The sequence below is a fragment of the Ambystoma mexicanum genome, chromosome 3q, assembly GCF_040938575.1.
Source record: "Ambystoma mexicanum isolate Mex_15411 chromosome 3q, UKY_AmexF1_1, whole genome shotgun sequence".
In the NCBI taxonomy this organism is placed as follows: Eukaryota; Metazoa; Chordata; class Amphibia; order Caudata; family Ambystomatidae; genus Ambystoma; species Ambystoma mexicanum.
Genome location: NC_090926.1, coordinates 811141765 through 811163652, shown reverse-complemented (window position 1 = coordinate 811163652; position 21888 = coordinate 811141765). Strand labels below are relative to the sequence as shown.

General features: G+C 47.7%; 1 protein-coding gene across 5 annotated transcripts in view; it reads left to right on the top strand.

The window, feature by feature from the left end:
* Positions 1-21888, top strand: part of MBTD1 (mbt domain containing 1) — a 1870500-nt gene that overhangs the window by 1317596 nt on the left and 531016 nt on the right. For all 5 annotated transcript variants that reach the window (XM_069654918.1, XM_069654914.1, XM_069654913.1 and 2 more), the window contains one exon: positions 9764-9846. In XM_069654918.1, coding sequence (XP_069511019.1) covers positions 9764-9846 — 83 coding nt within the window. The remainder of the gene's footprint in view (positions 1-9763; positions 9847-21888) is intronic.

Genomic DNA, 21888 nt, shown 5'->3' with positions numbered 1-21888 from the left:
AAGGGCTACCTGGCGGCGCTGTCCATATTTAAGCGCTCGTCTAAGGAGTGTTCTTATTTTAAGATTCCTTTGATTTCTCAGTTTCTGAAAGGGCTCGCTAATGTGTTTCCACTATCACCTTTCCAGGTGCCTGGTTGGGGTTTGAACTTAGTTCTGAAATTCCTAATGGGAGCTCCGTTTGAGCCCTTACATTCTTGTCCTTTGAGACTGTTGACCTTTAGAATTGTATTTTTGGTTGAGGTTACCTCCGCTTGCAGAGTGAGTGAGTTGCAGGCACTATCCACCAAGCCACCTTTCACGGTGTTCCATCAGGACAGGGTTGTCCTTAGGGTTCATCCTTCTTTTCTTCCAAAGGTTGTGTTGGACTTTCATTTGAGCCAGAAGGTCATTCTTCCGGCGTTCTATCCTGCTCCGCATCCTATTAAGGAAGAGGAGAGGCTCCATAGGTTGGATCCTAGGAGAGATTTGAGTTTCTACATCTCACTCATGTCCCAGGTCAGAGTGGACAATCAGCTCTTTGTAAGATACGCTGGAATGCGTTTGGTTCAAGCTGTTACTAAGCAGACCTTGTCCAGATGGATTATCTTGACAATCTCTCAATGCAACTGTCTGGTGGGTAAGGACCCACCGGTAGTCTTACGGGCCCATTCTACTAGGGGTGTGGCTACGTCCACTGCTCTGCAGAGGTGTGTTCCCATTCGTAACATTTGTGAAGCAGCCACATGGGCCTCTGTCCATACTTTTGTAAAACACTACTTCCTGGATTCTATCCATGGGCAGGATTTGGCCTTTGGCAAGTCGGTCCTCTATTCTGCACTTTAATTGGGCATTCTAAAATTCTAAATTCTTTTCCCACCTCCATACGTTGGTACTGCTTTGGGAGTCTGTCATAGATGTGGAATACGTCGGAGTACACAATCCCCTCGAAGAACAAGTTACTTTCTTACCTGGTAACGTTCTTTCGATCGGATGTTCCTCCGACGTATTCCACATCGCACCCTCCCAGCCTACCCCTCTACAGAATTTCTTATGCGATTGCAGCTTACGTTTCCGCAAGGCTATCTGTAGTCATACTGGCAGAAGATTGGTGCCACACGTTCTGGGAGAAAACTACAACTTAGGCTACGGGCGTCATGCGTTCTACTTACAACATCCAGTGGCGTCGGCTCGACGGAGGCCCTCGAGGACACTGCATCGAAGTCATCGACGCAGGACGCTGAGGCCGAAAAATGTTCCGAAGCATCACAGCTTTGGTGATTACCTGTCATAGATGTGGAATACAGCGGAGGAACATCCCATCGAAAGAGTTATCAGGTAAGAAAGTAACTTGTTCTTTGCAATCACAGTTCGTGGTGGAGCTCCAGGCACTGGTTTCCTGGTCGGCATGCAGTGAGCTCTTTGAATCTAAAAGAACTTGGAGAAGTAGTCTGGTTCGAACATGTCTGTGAGCCACTGCTCCAGGAAAAGTTCCATGCTTGGGCCTTCCGCATGTTCAGGCAGGCCGAGGATCCTTGCGTTGTTGCGCCTCGATCTTCCCTCACCCTCGTCCACTCCTTCTGCCAACGATTTCAATTCAGATTTAACGCCGTTCAGTTGCTGTTGCAGCTCTCTTATTCCGTCTTCAGCTCCAGAAATATGCTGCTCTGCCTCTCCGGTGCAAGAGGTTAGCTTCTGCAGGTCGTGACAGAGGAGTGACACATCCATGCTTATGCCGTCCATTTTTTGTTCCATGGAGGTGCGTGAGTCTGCAATGGCGGCCATAACGTCTTCTAAGGACAGCATGTTCTCCGAGCCAGGAGTGACGGTTATTGGATCATGCTCGCCTTAGTTTTGTACAGATGACATTGTGTATTGGTCCATCTTATTTTGTACAGAATGTTTCTTAGTCTTGTCTCTGCCCATGGTGGATGTGGGCATCGCCTTGCCAGTTGCGATCTCTGTACAAGCAGGGCAGATTTGGGCAGTATCGCTCGCCGGGGGAAAGGTTTAACGTTGCGGCAGGCGGACACAGGCTGGTCAATCTGGCTGTAAGTCGAGGTTTTACACCACCTATCTCAGCAATGCAATCAAACCATCTGTATCTTCTTGTCCAAATCCTAGCTCATTCTGAGTCTGGGACCCCCGGAGCGTCACCAGCGGCAACCCCCTCGCCAGCCCCACGTCACCTTCTCCTCGTTACGTGTAGAAGAGGTGTTGTTATGGTCTGTGGTGTATTCCAGCAGTCATCAAAGTTACTATTCTGTGATAGTTTGGTTCTCAGACCTCAACCTCTGTCTCTGACGCTTCTCCTCACACAACCCAAATAGTCTCTCTCCCACCTTGCAGGCAGCGGTGTTCCCTTAGAAAATCCCAGATTTACTGTGCCCAGCCAAATAGTGGTCCTTCTGACCCCTACCTATATGTTGTGCGTTTCGCTGAAAAGATTTTGTCTCGATTAGGCCAAAGGCTTCTGTAGGGTTCTGCCGGGTTGGTGTGCTGCGTGGCTCAATCCATTCGTAGCATCACAGGGTTGGGTCCCAGGCACCCTTGCAGCTGTTCTTTGGTGCTACAAGCTGACTATCAGTATTTGTTCCAATCCGTTTAGACTGTCTCTCGATTATAGTAACGCGACGGTGCACTCATTGGGGCTCCAGTGTGTCACGGAGCAGCATGGTTCCTCAGGAAATATGAAAGAGAGCGGGGGTGGGGGGCCCTTGCCCAGGCATCTGGCGTCGTTCTTTTCCCTTTGTATTTCCCCGTGGGTGACTCAAAATAGTGCATTGCACTCTTTGGTTTGGCCCCTACGGTGTTCACCTATCATTCCCTTCAGTTCACAGACAATCACCCCACCGTTCGTCTCCATGAGTGGGGTTGCAGCGGGACTGCTGTGCACTGTACCGTGATTCAGTATGATGTGTCCTTCCGTCGGTCGGGCACTCTGTGTCCGCTTGATCTGGGCCCTGCGTATTTCCACATCAGGGAATGCGCGTTCGCTGCCCGAAGTCTACTCCTTCGTGTCGCACTGCAGCCTCTCAAGCTGGGGTTGAGTGTGTCTTCGGGTCCATCATGCCCAGTCTGTCCCACTCACACAGAGCTCCGGTGCCCTATACCATTGCACTGCCTCCCAGTCCACCTCACAACGCAAGCAAGCTCGGGTCTCCATGTTAATCTTGTGGGAACACTGCGGCATCCTCTGCGTAGGCTGGTGCCATGCTATGTGCTCCTCGCAGGGTCACTCCTAGGGCGGCAGGTCTCCGTTCTCGCAGGTCCGTAGGGCGTTGGGCCATTTGTCTCGGCTCTCCTTTAAATCAGCCTCCGTTGTAGTGGGCTCGGTATCGGTGTTGGGTCACGCCGTGGAAAGGGTCCCCTACTGCGGTCTGTTTCCAACAGCCGATCGGACGGTCACCCCCTGTTCCGCATGGGTTTCAGACAGCAGAATTACCCGCAGGCGCTCTCAGCCGCCCATGGTCTTCATATCGAGGCCCACTTCAGTGAGTGTAGCAGCCCTCCAGGGACATCCGGTGATTACGGCCCCCAGCACACCTCTTCTCTCTGGCTGCCACTTCCGCTGTATTGTGCTTCTGAGCTCCTCAGTTTCAGAGTTCCAGGCGCGAGAGTCCACTCGCGGCCATCTTGATTTTCGGATGCAAATTCCCCTCCAATCTCCGAGTAGGCAGGAGACAATTCGGCAGGCGTTTCCAGCTCTCAAATTTCACCCGATCGTGTCTCAGGTGTTCCGCAGTCCGCAGCGTTATATTTCGCCAAAATGACAAACTGATAACAGGCTATTCATACAGGATGTTTGTGGCGGCCACGGGAGCCGAAGAGACTCGCGTCCACATCGCTTCACAATTGGCCATGCCCCAATTTCACATTCTTAATATCTCAAGCCTTTGTAAGAATGTCATTCTATTTTCCCTTGCTCCCTCCCTTGCCTTGAAGTGCTTTGAAACACATGTGTATAGGCGCTATACAAATAAACTATCACTCATTCAAATCGGCAACCATCCGGGTCATCAAGTCACTGCTTGGCATGAAGTCCTCTCACATACATCTGATCCCGTTCTGCAGGCTGCAGATAAGACCACTCCAGGAGTTTCTGGACTGCAGGTGGCACCAGGCCAGGGGCAATTGGTCAGACAAGTTTAAGCTCAACCTGGAATTCAGGCAAGCCATCCAATGGTCAGGGGTGCGCTCTTAACTTGCGCAGAGTTCCCCACTCGGGACTCCTCCAATTCAGGCGACAGTCACCACGGATGCCTCACTGGACGGATGGGGTGCCCACACCGGGGGACTTTGACTGCCGGAGGAGAAGGATCTGCACGTTAAGGTGTTGATGCTTGGGCCGTGTTCTGCGCCCTCAAGTCGTTCTTGCTGCTGCTGAAAAGATAAGAATTTTCACAGACAACACCTGTTAGGCAGAATCCTGCGCAGTTCCCTTGGGGACCACTGCAAGAAGATTAAGACTACAGGAGTAAGCAGTAAACCAAATTGGTAGCAGTCTGTACCACCCAGATTTACCTGGTAGCTGTGGCTGAGCAGTCAGACCTCTCTCAAGAAGAGTTAGGCAGTATACAGAGGATACACAATAGGGCCAAAAACACAGTAGAACAAGCAAACACTGACCAGAGCTTTGTATCAAAAGTATATAATTTATTTAACACACACTTTAGAAAATACACTAGCACTATTAATCAAAGCAAGTTCAACACACAATCAGAAAAGTATACACACCTCCCTTAAGAATGATTTAGACAATTCTAAGTTAAAACACCACTTTTTGTCAGAACAGAGGTGAGCGCGTAACTTAGATGGCACTACAATAATTAAGTAAACTGTAGTCTACTGTAGAGCCAAAGTTCATAGGCCAGGCCCACTTTAAATGGATCAAGGTGAAATGTGCCCAAGATCACACAGTTGCGAAATGCATTCAAGTCTTTGTAGAAATGTTCGAAAGAGGTTGGGGTGGTTCAAAAGATTAAGTTAGAAGGTCTGCGGGCCAACCCAGTTGGAAAGCCAAGGATTTAAGGGTCACCTTGAGCAAACCGAAGAAAGGGAGGCCAGGTGGAACACAGTACCTTTAAAGTTGAGGAAGCTCCCGCGGTGGCAGTTGTTCCTGGCAGCGGGTGCAGTTGGTGGTTTCGACCAGGGGAAGAGAGGATCTCGTCGAGGAGGAAGCTTGGAGTCGTTGCACTGCCCAGGGAAGAAACCAGCCGCAGAGTTTGTCGGTTAAAAGGTGCGTTCCTGGTATTCGCGGTCACAGTGGTGCAGCTTGGCTATCCAGCCGCCGGGGTGCTTGGCACGGGCAATTCGACCAAGAGACGTCCTGGAAGGCGAAATGGCGAACTGGTTGATCCCACCAGCTCAGAGGAAGAAGACTCTTTCAGCAGAAGATCTTCTCTTGTCGTCGGGAAAGTGGTGAGGTCGTTGCAGCAGGGCTCCACCGGCGGTGTCGTTGTTGCAGATGGCTCAGCTTCTCCCTTCTTCGGATTTCTTAGGTCCTGTGGCGACTTCTGAAGTTCCAGTCCCAAAAGCCCTGCTTTTATGCCACTGGCCCAATCAGAACAGAGTGTGACTTTGGTTGCTAAGGCAACGCAGTCCAGGGTGCCAATTCCCCCACCCACACATCCTGTGAAACCCAGACAGAGTGGCACCAGTTGGAGGGTTTCTGTGGAGAAGCCCGCCAAAAAGTGGAACAAAGGGCCCGACCTTGGTTGGAGTTACAGAGACGGACACGAACACCATTTTAGAAAAGAGTTCTGGCAAAAAGACCCAAACAGTGATTTAATATTAAATAAATAAACCAGTGGTATTTTTAACATTGCATCAATGGGAAAATCCCATAGGAAATATTCCGGTGTAATATTTTGCGTGGTAACCACTGCCACCAGCCAGAAACTCACCAAGGGGGGACTGGACAGTGCCGCCTTGGAAACAGACCCTGGGGCAATCAAATTAACCCCTTCCAGTACTTCCACAATATGATGGTTTGTACTAGTTCTGTTCACAATTTTGGACTAGTAAAGTCAATGGTGACTTTACATGCCCTGGGAGACAGTAGTCAGTCCCAGGGTATGGAGTCTATGTTTGGGGGTCACCATGACACCCCTGTGTTACTGCACTGAGGGTACTGTGTAACACATACACAAAAACAGATGATACCCTATGGAGTAAAAAAGCCCATAGCCCATAAGCACACAAGAAGTCAAAGACATACCTCAAATCATGCCTAAGAGTGGGAGGAAAAGAGTCTCACTCTTAGCAGGAGAAAAAAACAAACCCCAAAAATCCAGCAAAGCTGCTGGGGGACTCACTAGGTTTGGGAAATTAGCCTTATAAGAGAATTCTCCCTAACACCAGCACAATGTTCTACATCAGGATGCACGGCAGAATCCGATCGACACGCTCTGTCGTTGGAGGACAGATCCTATGGCACTTGGCCATCCTTCATAACCTGTTCCTCGTATCTAGCAGGTATGAAGAACACCATAGCGGATGCCCTCAGCAGGGAGCTTCAGTCAGATCACGAATGGAAGTTGCAGCAGGGACAAGTGACCGTCTGTTCCGTCAACCGTGTTGTCCCGAGATCGATCTATTTGCCACGACAGCGAACTCCAAATGCAAGCAGTTCACCAGCAGGTTCCCTCAACCGGGACCTCGGGGTGGGAGGGGGAGCGCCTTCTCGCTCAGATGGGAGGGTCGATTCCTGTACGCCTTTCCTCTGATTTCCCCTCCTGTTACAGGTCATCAACATTCTAAAGAGTTGCTGCTGCAAGATGATGCTCATCGCCCCAGCGTGGCCATGCCGATATGGTACCCGGACATGCGCTGCCTATCAGCGGCACCGGAAAAATCAGGCTGCCTCCTTTTCCAGACCTGCTCTCTAGAGAAAACGGAACCATCCTACATCAAAACCCAGCGTCAATGAGCCTCACGTCCTTGCTCCTGAGGCCTTGGAGTTTGGCCACTACGACCTTCAGGTGGAGTGTATGGCCATTCTTCCCAATGCCACGGCGCCCTCTACTCTATCGTGCTATGGTCACAAATGGAAACGCTTCACAATGTGGTGCAGGACGCAGGGCATCACTCTGCTGTGTTTTTCTGCCCCTCCACTCCTTCCGTACCTGCTCTCGCTGGCCAAGTCTGATTTTGTCCATGCCTCCATCAAGGTGCACCTGGCGGCCTTTTCAGGATACACCCTTTCGCCTACAAAGCCATCGTTATGGTCTCACAAACTAGTCAAAGAATTCATGAAAGGTCTCTTTAGGTCTTGCCCTCGAGTGAAGGCTCTGGCGTGGGAGCTCAATGTTGTACTAAAGAACCTTGTGGGTCCTCCATTTGAGCCTTTGCAGCTTGCTTCTCTCAAGTTTCTTTCATGGCGATCATTTTGCCCAGGCAAATTGGGGAGATCCAGGCCCCTTCCTACAAAGCCCCCTCCTTATCGTTACAGCCTACTAGTGTGGTGCTCCGCAGTCAGCCATCTTTAATGCCGAAAGTCCTGTCTGAGTTCCACCTGAACGAACCTTTGGTGCTTCTGGATTTCTTCCTAAATCTGGTTTTGGCTGCAGAACGGTCCAAGCATACGCTGGACGTTGCTCATGCATTGAAGTTCTATGTGGCCCGTTCAAAAGATTTCCAGAGGACTTCTCAGCTCTTTGAACTTTTGTCCTGTCAATCGGGGGAAGGCCCTGTCCAAGGCCTCCCTAGCCAGGTGGCTCTCCGGCTGCATCAAGCACTGTCATCTGGCGGACAGGCCCCTTTCCCCAATCCACCAGAGCCATCGCTGCTACGACTGTTTCTCTCTGGGGCTCCCTGGTTGGACATTTGCAGGGCTGCTACGTGGAGGTTGACGCACACCTTCACGAAATTCTACTGTGTTGACAAGGATTACAGGGAGGAGTCAAGAGACGGCCAAGCAGTGCTGCGCAACCTGTTTACTTAAGGTGAATCGACTCCAGGGGTAAGTGTTGTACTTCTGTTGAGGCGTGCCACCTCCCTTGGTTGTGCATTTGTTACTGCTGTATAACTGTATTCATGAACATGTGAATCCATGCCAGACCCATGCTGGAGAATAGTCGCAGGTGTGTAATTTGTTCCTTTGTCCTTAAAGAGACAGATTCTATTTCTTGATCATGGTATACATTAACTTTGTCTTCCGTCCAATCTCTGGATTTATTGTGGGTAGGCATCTCAGATAGTCCCATATATGCTATCATGGGGACAGGCGGAGGGAGTTCCTTGGAGAAACCGGAGTCCTTGTCCCCAGAGGGGTTAGTCTTTTCAAGTAAGGTCCCATTTGCTCAGACCCCTAGGGAGGTTCTTGCAGAGCGGGCTCACCACCCTAGCCTCAAAGGGGGAGAGACTCCCTTGGGAAGAAGGGATGACTTCCCTCAATTCGTTACCATTGGCAGTGTTTTAAGTCCTGCGTTTGCTCCAGATAATTTCCATGCTATGGTATCCAGTATGTGCCTAATGTGAATCGAGTCATTCGGTTACATTGACCTTGCTGGTCTCCTGTTCATCGGCACAGTGGCAATGACTGCGTGCTACTGAACCATTAGAAGGATGAACTGTTGAACCTAGGGTGCAGTGTAGATGTACTGTTGGCCCTGGTTAGTCGTCTGGTACCAGAAGACAGTCTGTTCAGCTGTCGCGCTGCAGGATGTAAATGTACTCTTAGGAATCACAGCAATGCTAATCAAGGTGCCTCATTTCTATAACAATAGTCCATGGGCTCTATCCATTATCAAAGGATTTCCAGTACATTGGCAGAGCTTCCCCGCGCTCTTCTTTGGTTTGCCCTAGTATTTTTGTGCTTTGGGACTTGGCCCAGGTTTAGGCAAAGTTAGGTTTTAGAATCCCAGGTTAAATGGTAACATTGGTAGCTCAGTGAAGATGGTACATTATGCCAAGCATTTGCCAGCTGCTCAATTACTGGCTATTTGCCTCATTAAATCTTTCAGGGAGCATTCCAGTTCAGTCTATGTGGATGCTGCACATAAGTTTCAAACAACTTTCAATAATTCGACAGATCTGGTCTTGGCTTTGCTGGCCTCAACCTTCTAAGGCAAGATGAACCCAGGCACGTATATGAAATAATCTGTTTCCTTTCACACTAAGGGAATTAGGTTTATCTGATGAATTCACACTGATTTTCCAATACAGCGGTCCTCTCTAGGACTTAACTACGAGTACAGCAAGCTGAATTGGATGTGGTAATTTCTGGTACCAACCAATAGATTAACTGCCAACTGTGCAAGGTTACTACATGGAGGGAGCAGTGTGTCGTTGGGACACCCCTCTCGTTGTCCACATCATTCTTGCCCTTGATAACTTGATGGATGTCAACGAAAGCAGTGAAACATTTTGTTCCACCAGTCGGGAAAAAGCACCAGTCCTCTCAGCTGAGGTGCAGTTTAAGCCTTTCATCATTACAATAGGCAATTTATGTAAAGGACTGTGCTTCTTGGCATATACTTTAGTTTTTCAGTTTGACTTAAAATACATCAATATTCATGTTTTAAATAGATAGAGAATGTATTGTCAATTGTTTTCTTTAAATCTATTTTTAATGTTGCTAGTTTAAACAATTATAAAGCTAAATGTTCTGAATTCTATCATATAGATCAGTGGTCATTGACTGGAGGGAAAAAAAGAACTTTCTTACAATAAGATGTTTTGTTTGGAAGCATCATATGCATGTGATCTAACCTCAAGCCATTTATTTACCTTGAATCAATACAAGTTACTTGATCATTTCCATATTGTTGTTTACTACTTGCAGGTTATGCAAAACTACCCTTCAAATGGTTTGACTACCTCAGGGAAACCTGCTCAATAGCTGCACCTGTGAAACTCTTTAACAAGGTTAGTAAAATTCATATTTTAAAATCTGAAAATGCACAGAAACTCCCTCGTACCCAACAATCAACATGCCATATGTATGATCAGAGAGACAATGGAGTAATGAATGCTTCTCCTAGGCCACTGAGGGGTAACAGTTTTGCCTTAAGGCCTGAAATGATATATGTGCTAATCCAGGATTTCGACTTAGTTGATCTTAAATTTGATGTGTTCAAATTCTGTCATAAATCAAACTTCGCAAAATTTAAATGCACATCTGAGAATACAGCATACATTACAAAGTAAAAATGATTTTCTCAATTTAAAATGCCACTGAAGGATGTTTAAACACTTGATTGTTCTATAACATTTGGAAGATGATGTCCTATCCACTGATCTAAATAATTGTTTTATGATGGGGGTTTGAGCCAATCAGTGCTTATCCTGTTTAATATGGGAGGAAAATCAATTTGTTCATTTGAGAAAACTGCAGTTAATGATTTTGAACACTATTTGAACTGAACAAGGTGGTTTGAAAGAACAGAACATCTGCCAAAAGATAGTGATGTTTTGAAAGCAGTGTTTTAGGGCAGTAATACTGCCTCTTAGATGTCCACATGCAACAAAGGATGTTACAGCAAGCACACACCTCCCTATAAGCAAATGGCTCAGAATGTTTGGTTTCATTAAACAGTAACTCTGCACTAGATAGAATGAAGGATTCTTCAGAACGTGTTGTGTGCAGTTGCAAACGTTAACCAGTTCATCAAAATTGCTGAAATATTTGACTATCATTTGTGCAAAAAGCGCAGAGTTAGTCTCCTGTTGAAAATGTGGTGTGCAACCTTGGATAACAAGTGTTAATACAACTAACCTCCTACAATATAGGTGCATAGCGGCAGCTCAGATCATCCTTCTAATGTACAAGGGTGTGCTCTGAGAACTTATTTTTTATTTGGACTTCACCCAAAGGATTGTTGTTCTTCATATTCTTGATTGCAGCGTTAAATGAGTTAAGTCACCTCAATGGGATTCACCAATCTACTATGCATTGTTTATCTCCATCGTTCAATCGCCAGTAACTCTGCCTGCAGACAGTGTATCCTGAAACTGTCATTGTAATCTTTTACCAATACCACGCTGGCACTCATCCCTGCATCCTTGTCTCCTCCTGCAAAACTCTCCAGCGATAATCCATAATTATTGCCATTCATCCACATAGAGGTGCTCTACTTGCAGATGTTACTTCTGTGCAATGGACTGTGACATTGTCTGCCTTCTGATCTCTGATCCACTAGTTCAGCTTTCCTTCCTGGGCCTCTTCGTCAGTGAATCTTGACCTTTATCTCTTCAGAAGTTGTCCTTCGACATCAGCCTGAAAATTGCCTTCACTGCTGCTGCCCAACAAAGAGAACATTTGACAGTCCTAACCTGTAATTAAGATCGATCTAATATCTTTGTCACATTGATATTGTATTGGCAAACTCTGAGAGTATCTTGATAATTTAGCTTTTTTTCCTCTCACAGCTCAACTATCTGTTTTCCCCTAAGTGAGTACCATTCTGTCCTCACTGATGTTCCTCACTGCATGTGTCCCTAGGAATCCTAGGCTAGGGTCTGCCAAAGATGCGTTGTAGTTGCCTTTCCATGAGGTGGCTTTGCCCCACTCATTCTGTACATCACTGGCTGATTGCACATCGTGTGGAGGCGCGGCCTCGGGCTGAGAAAGCCCTGCCCTCCAGAGCCTCACCTCAGTCACTTTTTCCACACAGACGATGTCGGACCTGGTAGCTAGCGGAGAGACTTTAACTTTGCGCTTGCTCACCTTCTTTGTTTTCCAATCTTATTTAACCTCCCTTTGGTGCCTCGCCCCCCCTGGCGTATGTCGGCTGCAGAAGGATTTGCGAGATTGTGCTTTGTGTGACCGCTCGTTCCCTGCCTCAGACCCTCTTGCACTTTAGTGCCTGGGGCCAACCACCCTGGGATGCCTGCACGTCTTTGCAGTGGTCTATGTCACTGGGCATTGAAGAATCTATTGTCACGATGGAGGGAGATATTCCACACTTCTCCAGCACACCTTAAGGACTTTGTCTCCAGGACCTCCCGTCAAGACAAGATAGGCTGTTCAGCACAGCTCCTCAGTGCAGCGACTCTTCCTAGGGGTTCCCACAGGAAAGGGTTCCTCGGATTCAAGTTATAGCAGGCCTGAGGCCTCTAAGGCTACCGGCTCCCAAGATGAGGGTCCCGGAGGGCTCTTCCGGGTGCTTCTGGGGCAGACCGAAGGCCCTCAAGGCTACTGGCTCACAAGCAGAGGGGCTAAAGGGCCCCCTACAAGGCTGTCCCTGGAAGGGCGATGAAGTTCGTCATCTTCTTTGACCCCAGCGGGTGCAGGATCATCGGGTGCCACCTCCAAGAGTCAGTCCTCTGCACCATCCAGCACGACTACTGGCACAGGTGATGAGGGCACGCAGCCTACCGGAGCTAACTCAGAGGTTGTGAGTCTGGGCATTACAACAACCGGCTGTTGTTCAGCGGGGGGCCTCTTTGTAGATATAGCAGTGTGCAATAGTCAAAGTTTTGAAATCAATGCAGGCTTTTATGGGTAACCAGTCGACTTCTCGGCTGGTTGTGTGGTCTGAGTGACATAGGCCCAATGCTGCACGCAGGGCTTTATTTTGAAATACCCATCAGGAGTATGTTGCAGTAGTCCAGTTTACTAAAGATGGCTCTTGCGAGCGTGAGGCAGTTGCTCAGTGAGAGAAATTGTTTACTCAAGGAGAGGAGCTTCCAGGTGTAGGCAATGGAAGAGGCCAAAGCTCTGATGAGTTTGGTCATAGACAATTCTGCATTCAGATAGACGCCCAGAGTTTTGACATGCTTCAAGGCAGATATGACAGTACCATCAATAGGAAATGAGGAAAATACCATGTCAATGTGTTTGAGACAGTGGGGGAGGAGGGGGCGCGATGAGCTGTTCTGTCATCATTAAGGCAGAGTTTGTGGATAGCCATCCAACTTTGGATAGTACTATACACCCTGTTTATGGCGACAGTATCACAAGTGTGATTATCTGTGATAGGGATGAGGATCCGCATGCTATTAGCAAAGTTGGTGTAGGTAATACCAAGGGAGTCAAGAAGGTCAAATAGAGGCTTGGTGTAGACATTGTGAAGGGTAGGTGATAGACACCCAGGGGAACAGTGATAGGATCTGCTGCTGAGTCTCAGATGAAGACTCTCGAAGTGTGTTCACTTAGGGTAGATTTGACCCAGGTCTTGGCACGAGAGGAGAAATGGAAGTGCGAGTTGTGGTGCTGGCATAGTGTCATGGTCCACTACGTCGAACGTTGTAGAGAGGTTGAGGAGCAGGAGAATGGCCAGGTTACCTAAATCCCAGATGTTGTCTTGTTGGATTTTGAGGTCCAGCAAGGCTGTTTCAGTGCGGTTTTGGGCAGAAGCCGGATTGTCTAGCTCCTAAGAGGTGGTGATGTTCTAGGAACTGTTTGACTTTGGGGCGGTAATTAGTGTGAAGGGTCGGGTTGAGTGACAGTTACTTGAAGAGCAGGGTAATCCAAGCTGCTTTAATACCAATAGGGACCACATTGGATGCAAAGGATGCGTTGACAAATTCCATAATAATGGGAGTCAAGGTGGTAGAAGAACGCTTAACAATGTGAGCTGGGGAGGTATCTCCCTGACGTTTGGAAGGTTTCAGTGATTGGATGGCTTCTAGAACATTAGCTTGAGATACTTAGGAAGAAGGTAAAGGGTGGTAGCAGGGGGGGGCGTTGGGAAGGGCTGGGACCACCACGGTGTCAGGTGGTAGCAGTTTGGTAGCTAGTTATGCTTTTTTCGCAGTGATTGTATTGCGTAGTGTGTCGATTTTGTTGGTGAGGGCCGCTTGGATTGTGAAGCACCAGGCTTTGTCGGACCGAGTCGGGGTGCTAGTGGGTAAAGGGTTTTCTTACTCCCTCAGAATAGAGAAGAGTTCATTGGCATTAGAACTGGCATTGAAGATTCTGGAGTCCTAGGAATGAGCTTTGTGAGTGATTGATTGTAGCTTTTTTGTAGTTTTTTTTGTAGGGTTGGAAAGGTTTCTGCAGTTGACGGAGGTGGGGTGAATCCTACATAGATCGTCTAAGGTTCTTTTGCTTCTGCGGATTGTGCCATTTGGGTATTTTGGTTTGGAGAGGGGCATGCTGGTCCATAGTGTGGAGGAGGCTCTTATGGTAGAGGTAGTGTAAGTCTTGAGGGCCTTAGTTTACTGGTAGTAGGCGGAGGGGAGGGGGCAAAGCCTGGACTGCGGGCCAGAGTGTATCCTGCATGAGCTTGCAGGTGTTGCAGACCAGTATTGGGCTGGGCTGGGATGGGGTGTACGGATAGGTAAAGGTTTGAAGTGAGATAGTCCAAACTCTATTAGGGACTGGTCCGTCCTGGGTACAGGACTGATGGAGATGTCCATGGTGGTATTGGTGGTCAGGATCCAGTCTAGGATGAGTACTTTGGCGTGTGTAGAGGAGGAGACCAGCTGATTAAAGGTAATTTCTCCTACTGATTGTGCAAGTGCAGCAGCTTTAGGGTCGGCAGGGTCGTTGAAGCCCAAATTAAGGTCACCCAGTATAATTAATTTAGTAGTTGGCTTAAGTCAACAGTAGTTGGGTCTAGTCAGGAGAGGGATGTCTGACTCCGGAAGGCTGGGGGAGTTTGGTATAGAAGTAGTAGATTGCATGTGGACTAGGGATTGATGGTACATTTTAAGTGTAGTATTTCGTAGCTGGACATGGGCAGAGTTGGGATTCGTCTAATTTGAAGGGAAGATTTGGCAATCGAAGCAACGTCCCCTGGGGTATTAGGAGGGTCTGCTCTGAAGATGGAGTAGATGATGGAAATGGCTAGTGAGAGAAGGCAGCCAGAGGCGCTGTGTAGCCAGGATTCAGTGTTGGCAAGATTGTTCAAGTGGTGGTCGATGATATGGTCATAAACAATGATGACATGAGCTCCAAGTGAGCATACACTTATCACGGCACAATTTAGTAATACAGCCTGACTAGCAGGAGGCAGTGGGGCTGTTTTAGGAGCTGCGCAAGGAGCATTGGGGGTGGATGCATGGGATGGGATGGGATAGGGGCAGGGAGGTAGGTGCAGGAGGTGACCCATGAGTGTCTAGATTCATCCACAATGGGGAGGGTGTGGCTTAGCAAAAAGATGAGCGAGAATTGGAAGTTTTGGCATGTAACTTAAGTAACCGTTGAGCTCAAATGCATGGGCAGAAGAGGCCTGCAGTGAATCTGTGTTGCAAATAGCATCCTTTGTGATTCTGGGAGGTATGGGAGAGCAGGAGGGAAGCGTGCAGACCTGGGCATGGTAGATAAATGACTACTCAGTATGGGTCTGGGGCTGTGAGGTGTGGTAGTAGGGATGAAGTTGCATAGAAAGGGGGGTGGATTTGGGGAGGATGCGGGAGATAGTGAAAAGGCTCATGCCAAACGATGGAGGGGATGTGTGTTGTTCAACAGCATATTGCGTGGGATTGCGCAGCAGGGTATCCACAAAAGTGCTGAGGGGCTAGAGCTAGTGGTAGGAACTGGTTGGGTGGTGGCAGGTAGTGGTGTGAAATGTGGGATAAAATGGACGCCTTTGCCTGTGGTGGTGGCTTTTGCAGTTTAGCGCTGTGCTGAGCGAAGATCAGATTCCAATGCAGGAAGTCCGCAGGGTGCTGAAAGGGTAGAGCTGGCAGCATGAACAGGGTGGGAGATGGGAGGTATAGGTGGGAGGTGTGGGTTAAGATCGAGGCCTTGGTCCATGTGGGCCGCTTATGCGGGTTGGTTCAGTGCTGGGCGGAGGTTAGCAGCAGCTAATCAGGGTAAGCTGGTGGTAGAGAGGGTGGTGGTGGTGGTGTTGAGGAAGCTGGATAGTAAATGACATTGGTACATAGGGCCAGGTAAACAAGACTATCTAGGCAGGCAGAATTTGCCTTACCGTGTAGGGCGGTGAAGGAGTTGGCATGGGCTTCGGAATACACAATTCTTCCCTCGCTGTGGGTAGATTGCTGCTCAGATGTGGGAGTGGATTGTAGAAGCACGACCGCCCCACCACCATCACATTCCTTGCACCAACATTCAGGAACTCTGCCTCCACTTCCATTACTCCCTTCCCTCCCTTCTGCAGCCAGAATCCTAGAGACCTCTGTGGATCACAATCTGTCTAAAACTCTTATGAGGGGAGCTCCACTGCATCCCAGAAACGTTGATCACCTACTCCAGCCTCTGACAACTTACCTACTTTCCCATGCATTTCTAACCCGTCCCACACCCTCTCCAACCCCCTTCCAAAAATCCCTGGCCTTACCAACACAACCGGCCTAACATCCACCTCACCTGTCCTGTGCACACCCCCCACTACTATTAACCTCCTCACCCGACCACCAACACCAGACCACCCAAGCCACTGCTTTCCTCTCTCTCAGTATGGCATGTCTTGCCCTTTCCAGAACCATCGCCTCATTCCCTTTCCCTTTTGATTTCCCCCCCCATCCTTTCACATACAGCTCTAGCATCGAAGAGCACACAACTCGGAGGCAGGGACCTCTCCTTTCCCTCGACACTACATGCCTCACCAGCCCTGCCTCAGTCCACCCACCTCACCTTTGCTAGTCCCTCTCTCTCATCCCCTTTGCTACCCATGCCCCCCACTTTCCTCTGTAAACATGGCCTTTGCCCCCGCCATCTCTAACCACCCACTACTTTAATACCTCACCATTGGCACAATCTCAAACAGCACCAAGCCCGAAACCACATATTTCCCCAGTTCCACCTATCACGTCCCCACCATCCTCTGATCCCACACCATTCCTCGCGCAAATGTCTGCAAGCACCCTCTCCCTGCTCCCGATACATCACTCTGTCTGCTCCCATCATCCCCACCTCTACCACTATTGGGCTCCGTATGCAGACATGCACTAGGTTTCTCGGACCAGGCAATGGAAACTAATACCTAAGACTCCCATGCCGAGTCCTAGTAGCACTTATGTTCTTACACCCGACTGAGCTTTTTCATTATCTTCTTCCAGGTATGCACTACGTTATCAGTCCAGGAGATGTTGATCTCGGCCGATCTTGGTTTTCTGCGAATTAATATGCAGATTCACAAATCCAGGGCCTTAGTAGCACTTATGTTCAAACATTACGACTGGGCCTGATCTTATCCACTGGGTATGCAATGTGGTCTCTGATCATATGATGCTTACCCAATCTGTCTGGGAGTTAATGCCCTGAATTCATTTTCCCTAGACCCAGCATCGCTTTTGCCCTGAAGCTTTGTTTGGGCTTGCTCTGTCTCTTGCGGATTTGCACTACGCTCTTATCATATGACCTTGCTAGCACACTCCGCTTTCGCAGGGCACAATGATGCAGCATAATTCCACAATTCAAACCATAAGCTACAACTGGAATACCCTCCCACCCGTTGTAAACAAATACCCTGGAAAGAAGGGAGTAAAAAAGGCCCACTGGTCTCCTATAGTCCAGCATTAAAATGTGCTGTTCCCTGCCATAAAGACTCAAACCACTCACCAGACAAGTAACACTCAATTCTCAGCATCGCTTAACAGTGCCAGTCAGACACACCACATTAACATGGCCTCGCCTGTTGCTGGTCCTTCATGTGGATTGATTACCAGTCATGTTAGGGATGTACTCGTAAGTCTAATAGAACAGAGTTGGAAGTAACTGCACTATTAGAAGGGGTCATCCATTAATCAATTGAAGACTCACCAAGACACTGGGATGACCATAGATGCAGATGCTGGATCTTCGGGTACACTCCACACCAGTCATCAAATCTAGAAAGTACTCTTATGTCAGAACAGAATGGATTGTAACGGCACAATAAGATGTCATCCTATAAACAATTGCAGAATCAATGAGACACTTGGACGACCGTAGACCTGCATTCGCTTAGTTCAGTAAAGTATCGAAATCGGACAACTCAACACTGACGACACTGCCAAGCAGGGAATAGACATGCCCAAGCCTGGTAATCAGAACATATGCCACACTAGTGCAAGAATGTGTCGGAGAACTAAGGCACCGAACCACTATAATAGGTACGGTCTCCCTACAGGCACTATAAGGTAATCGGGAACAGGGTCTCCCGCCAATCCGCACAGACCCTCACACATACCATTATGCTCAATCTGAACTCTACACCAACAAATAGTAAAATGAACAACTCAACAGTCTTTAGAACGCTATAACCCATGAAAAATCTGCCTAGCTGCAGATCTAATCTCAAGCATAAGCTCCACCACTGCCAGGATGCAGATTCGGAGGTCAATTTGGCTTTGCTGCATGAATTGTACATACTGAGTTGCACCCAAGCACTATCTGCCACCCTACTCTCTCCAGTGACCTGGACTACAGTCCCTTAGGGCATTAACATTGATAAGAAAGGTGCTATACAAATTCCCAGTAACATAACAGTCACTGTCCTCTGGCCTTCTTCCTCTCCCCCGCCCTACCACTATTGGGCTTCTTATCCAACACCAGAAATCTCTCCATTCGCAATTTGATCTGTCGTGCCAGGTGCATCACAATTGCATTACAATGACGGGGAGGGCAATTTACAACACTTCTATATCTGGACCTCACTTTGACCAAAGCAGTGCTGCCTTGCAATGTATTATTGTTTGCCATGCCCTCCTCAGAGTTGTTGAATGTTGAGCCATGTAATGCTTAAGGAAAACCTGTTTAATTAGGTTTGGGATGGTGCCCCCACACCATGAACATAGCTGATGAGATCCGATCCAGCTATCTGGAGCAATGACAACCTAATGATTCACAAGCCACTATTGAGTTATGAATTCGTTTTGTGCTGACATGTGTACGTTTATTATTTTCCTATAGTTCTGATTAAAAGCAGGCAATAAATGTGAATACCCTAATACTAGTAAACATGTTGTATGTATCAACCATTATGGTGCCAAATTTGATATTTCTTCCCACTCCACTTTCTCCAATAAACTGATGCTTAAAATCTTCTATAAATCTTCACCTGAGTTCAAATGATTGCTAGTATTTTTCTTTATTTACAGAAAGTCCCAGCGCAAGAATAAAGAACAGATAATGCCCTCTAAAAGTACCAACTGTGTAACTCCAGAATTCATATGCTAGAGCGGAACGGAGGCAAACTGCCCCAGCACTGCAGTGACCAGAGCGGAGCTGCATGGCTCGAGAGGCTGCTGCTGCGCACCCAAGCAACCTCATAACCTATGCTAGTAGTCTGTCGGTGTCCGCCCGCAAGCCCACACAGACCCACTAAACAACCAGGGACATTGATAAAACTTTAGACACCATCAGAGAACTCTGACCCTGAAACATGAACTGTTGCAGTGAACTTTGTATGTCGCCATGGAAGTTACCGGCCGCGTAGAGACAGTGGGCATAGCTTAGCCCTCTTTTTAAAGCTTTCCCATGAATACACACATCCCAGAGAAGGGAGAGCAGTACAGATTGGGTTGGGAAGTGACATATCCCAATTGAAGGAGGGGTTCTTAAGTGAGGAGCAGGAAGTGTGCGTTTTTCGGGTGCAGTGCTAGCTGGAGGCCGACCAAGAGAACCGGAAGAATGAAGCGGCAGCTTGTGAAGGAGATTGTTGGAGGATGTGTGGTATTTGCTCAGGAGTGAAAGTGGTTCTGTAGTTTGTGTGGAATGTGTGTAATGAATGAGTAGAGGAAGTAAGTATAAGTATGAATGTTAAGTGGTTGGTGCAGAGTGGAAGAAGGGGGTTTGAATAGCATCGAGGGAGGAGTAAGAGTTTAGTAGTGGGAGTAGTTGTGTAGAGGGGGAGAATAGTGAAGTAGTGTGAGGAGTAGTTGCATCAAAGGGTGGAGGCAAGGAGTAAGAGTTAGATATCTGAGGACGAGAGAATGGATGCGAGGGGTTAGTTGGAGGATAGTTGTTGTAAGAATAGAAAAGATGTGAGTGAGCTTGATTGATTGACCTAGCCTCAATAACACAGTGCAAGGCACTTTCCAAAATCCCATTAGACCACTAACCTTTGATAGAGTACAATGCGCAAGGAAGTCCCAGTGACAGATTAGATAGCCTGCGATTGAGGAAGTCATCGGTAGTCTGTCAGTTACTGAACACTATAGGGGTCACCATTCGGTAGCACTAACCCAGTGTTTATGGATGCCTATGCTAGGGAGGAGGGTTCTGGGCATACAGGATAGAGGAAGACAGTCCTAGGCACCACAAGAATATAAAAACCTTTGAACTCTCTCAAAGACGGTGTTTTTTGTGCCATCTGTGACCAAAGCAAAAGATGAGCCAACATCACCCCAACAGGTCTCTGAGCTCTGTTACCAGTGAAACAAGGAATGCCAATGACTCAATCAGTGCAGACGTCTGTAGAATAAGCTCCAGTTAAGAGGAGACTTAGCAAGGAATCTCAAAGGTAAATGTTTTCTGAAATGAGAACTTTTTAAAGCATCTTCGAAGAGCATGCAGCTGTAACTCCTCCAGGCTTTCAGCTAACTTCAGATATACCAAGACCGTCTTGGTCTGAAGAATTAATTGATTCACATTCTTTAGACTCCCTTTTACAACTGCAGAGCGACTTACAGGAGGCAGGGGAGCTAGATCCCTTTCCAGACCCCCAAATATCGATGCAACCCATTTCAACTTTGTATCAAAAATGTGACTCATTCAGAGCCAGTAGTGTTAAGAGAAATGCACACCCTTTAATTTGATGTCGTCCTCAGACTAGATTGTTTCCCATGGAATTACAGGTATCTTCAAACCAAAACCACCAAAGCTACCAGTTCTACCTTTCATTGATGCTCTGGTTGAGATAATAAAACTACCTTGGGGGGAAAACCTGCATCCATTGTTGACCAGGTTATTGCCCAGATGCATAGAGCAGGACCAGGTCATCTGCACATTTTTACCCTTCATTCTTCAGTGTGCAGTTTAGTGATCAAAGCAGCTATTGCAAGTTCAAAATCCACGGCATTACCAACAGTGCCACCAGATATAGAATCCAAGAAATTAGTTGATTGGGCAATTAAAGGTTTTGCTGCAGGTAGCCTTGGGTTAAGAAGAGTCAATGCCACCTGCACTCAAGCCAAAATCTCCCATTCCCTTTGGAAAATGGTTGTTCACGGCATTTCAGCCCCCATTAAAGATGCAGGAAACATTAAGGTAACTTGTGCAGGACGGTAAAGAAACTGGCAGAAACCGTCTAGAAGTGGAGCTAGATACCACAGACTGTATTGTATGATCTATGGGAACGACAGTGGTGGCAAGTACTCTTTGATGTGCACACCCAACTTCACTCAAGATGTGTTAAATATGCTTTTTGATGGAGCTGACTTGTCTGGCACAAAGACTGACGAAAGCCTCCGAAAATGTAGAGGCCATGCAAGCAGCTTATTCCTTGTGTTACACTTTATCTACCCCACAACTACTTTTGGAATAGGGAGGTTTAGACTGTACACTTTTCCTGCAGAGGCAGCAACCCACTGAAGAAAAGGGGTTTTTCAGCTTTGGATCTTTCATCGATTCACATACTTATGAATATTCCCAAGTGTCAGGCTGGGAATCCTCAGTGATATTAAAGCTGTTTTGCTTTAAAGCCATAAAAACTGCTTGGCACTCCGAATCATACTGTCCCAACCAATGACAGTAGCCCTCCCTATCTCCACTCTGGAGGCCATCCTCAGATTGTTGCTGCACATTTATGTGTTGGAAGTCCTTGTTTCGCTCCTCTAAATAATTTTTACTGATTAATTCCTCTTCACCAACCGTCACTTTTGTGACTGCCGGTAGCGAGAATCTGTTGCTGGTGAAGAACCGGACCGTCAGAGGATCTCGCCGCAAGAGGCCGCCTTCTCCAGTTGAGGCCTTCTTCACGTGGCCACGGTAGATGCCAGCAAGAAGAGCCTTTTCAGGCCCTGCTCCAAGGTTCGCCTCAAGAACGTTTTTGTGGACGATCGACATGAAAAATGCATCTATTGCCTGCAGCTGGATCCTCACAGACACAGATACTGGTCTGAACACAGACACAT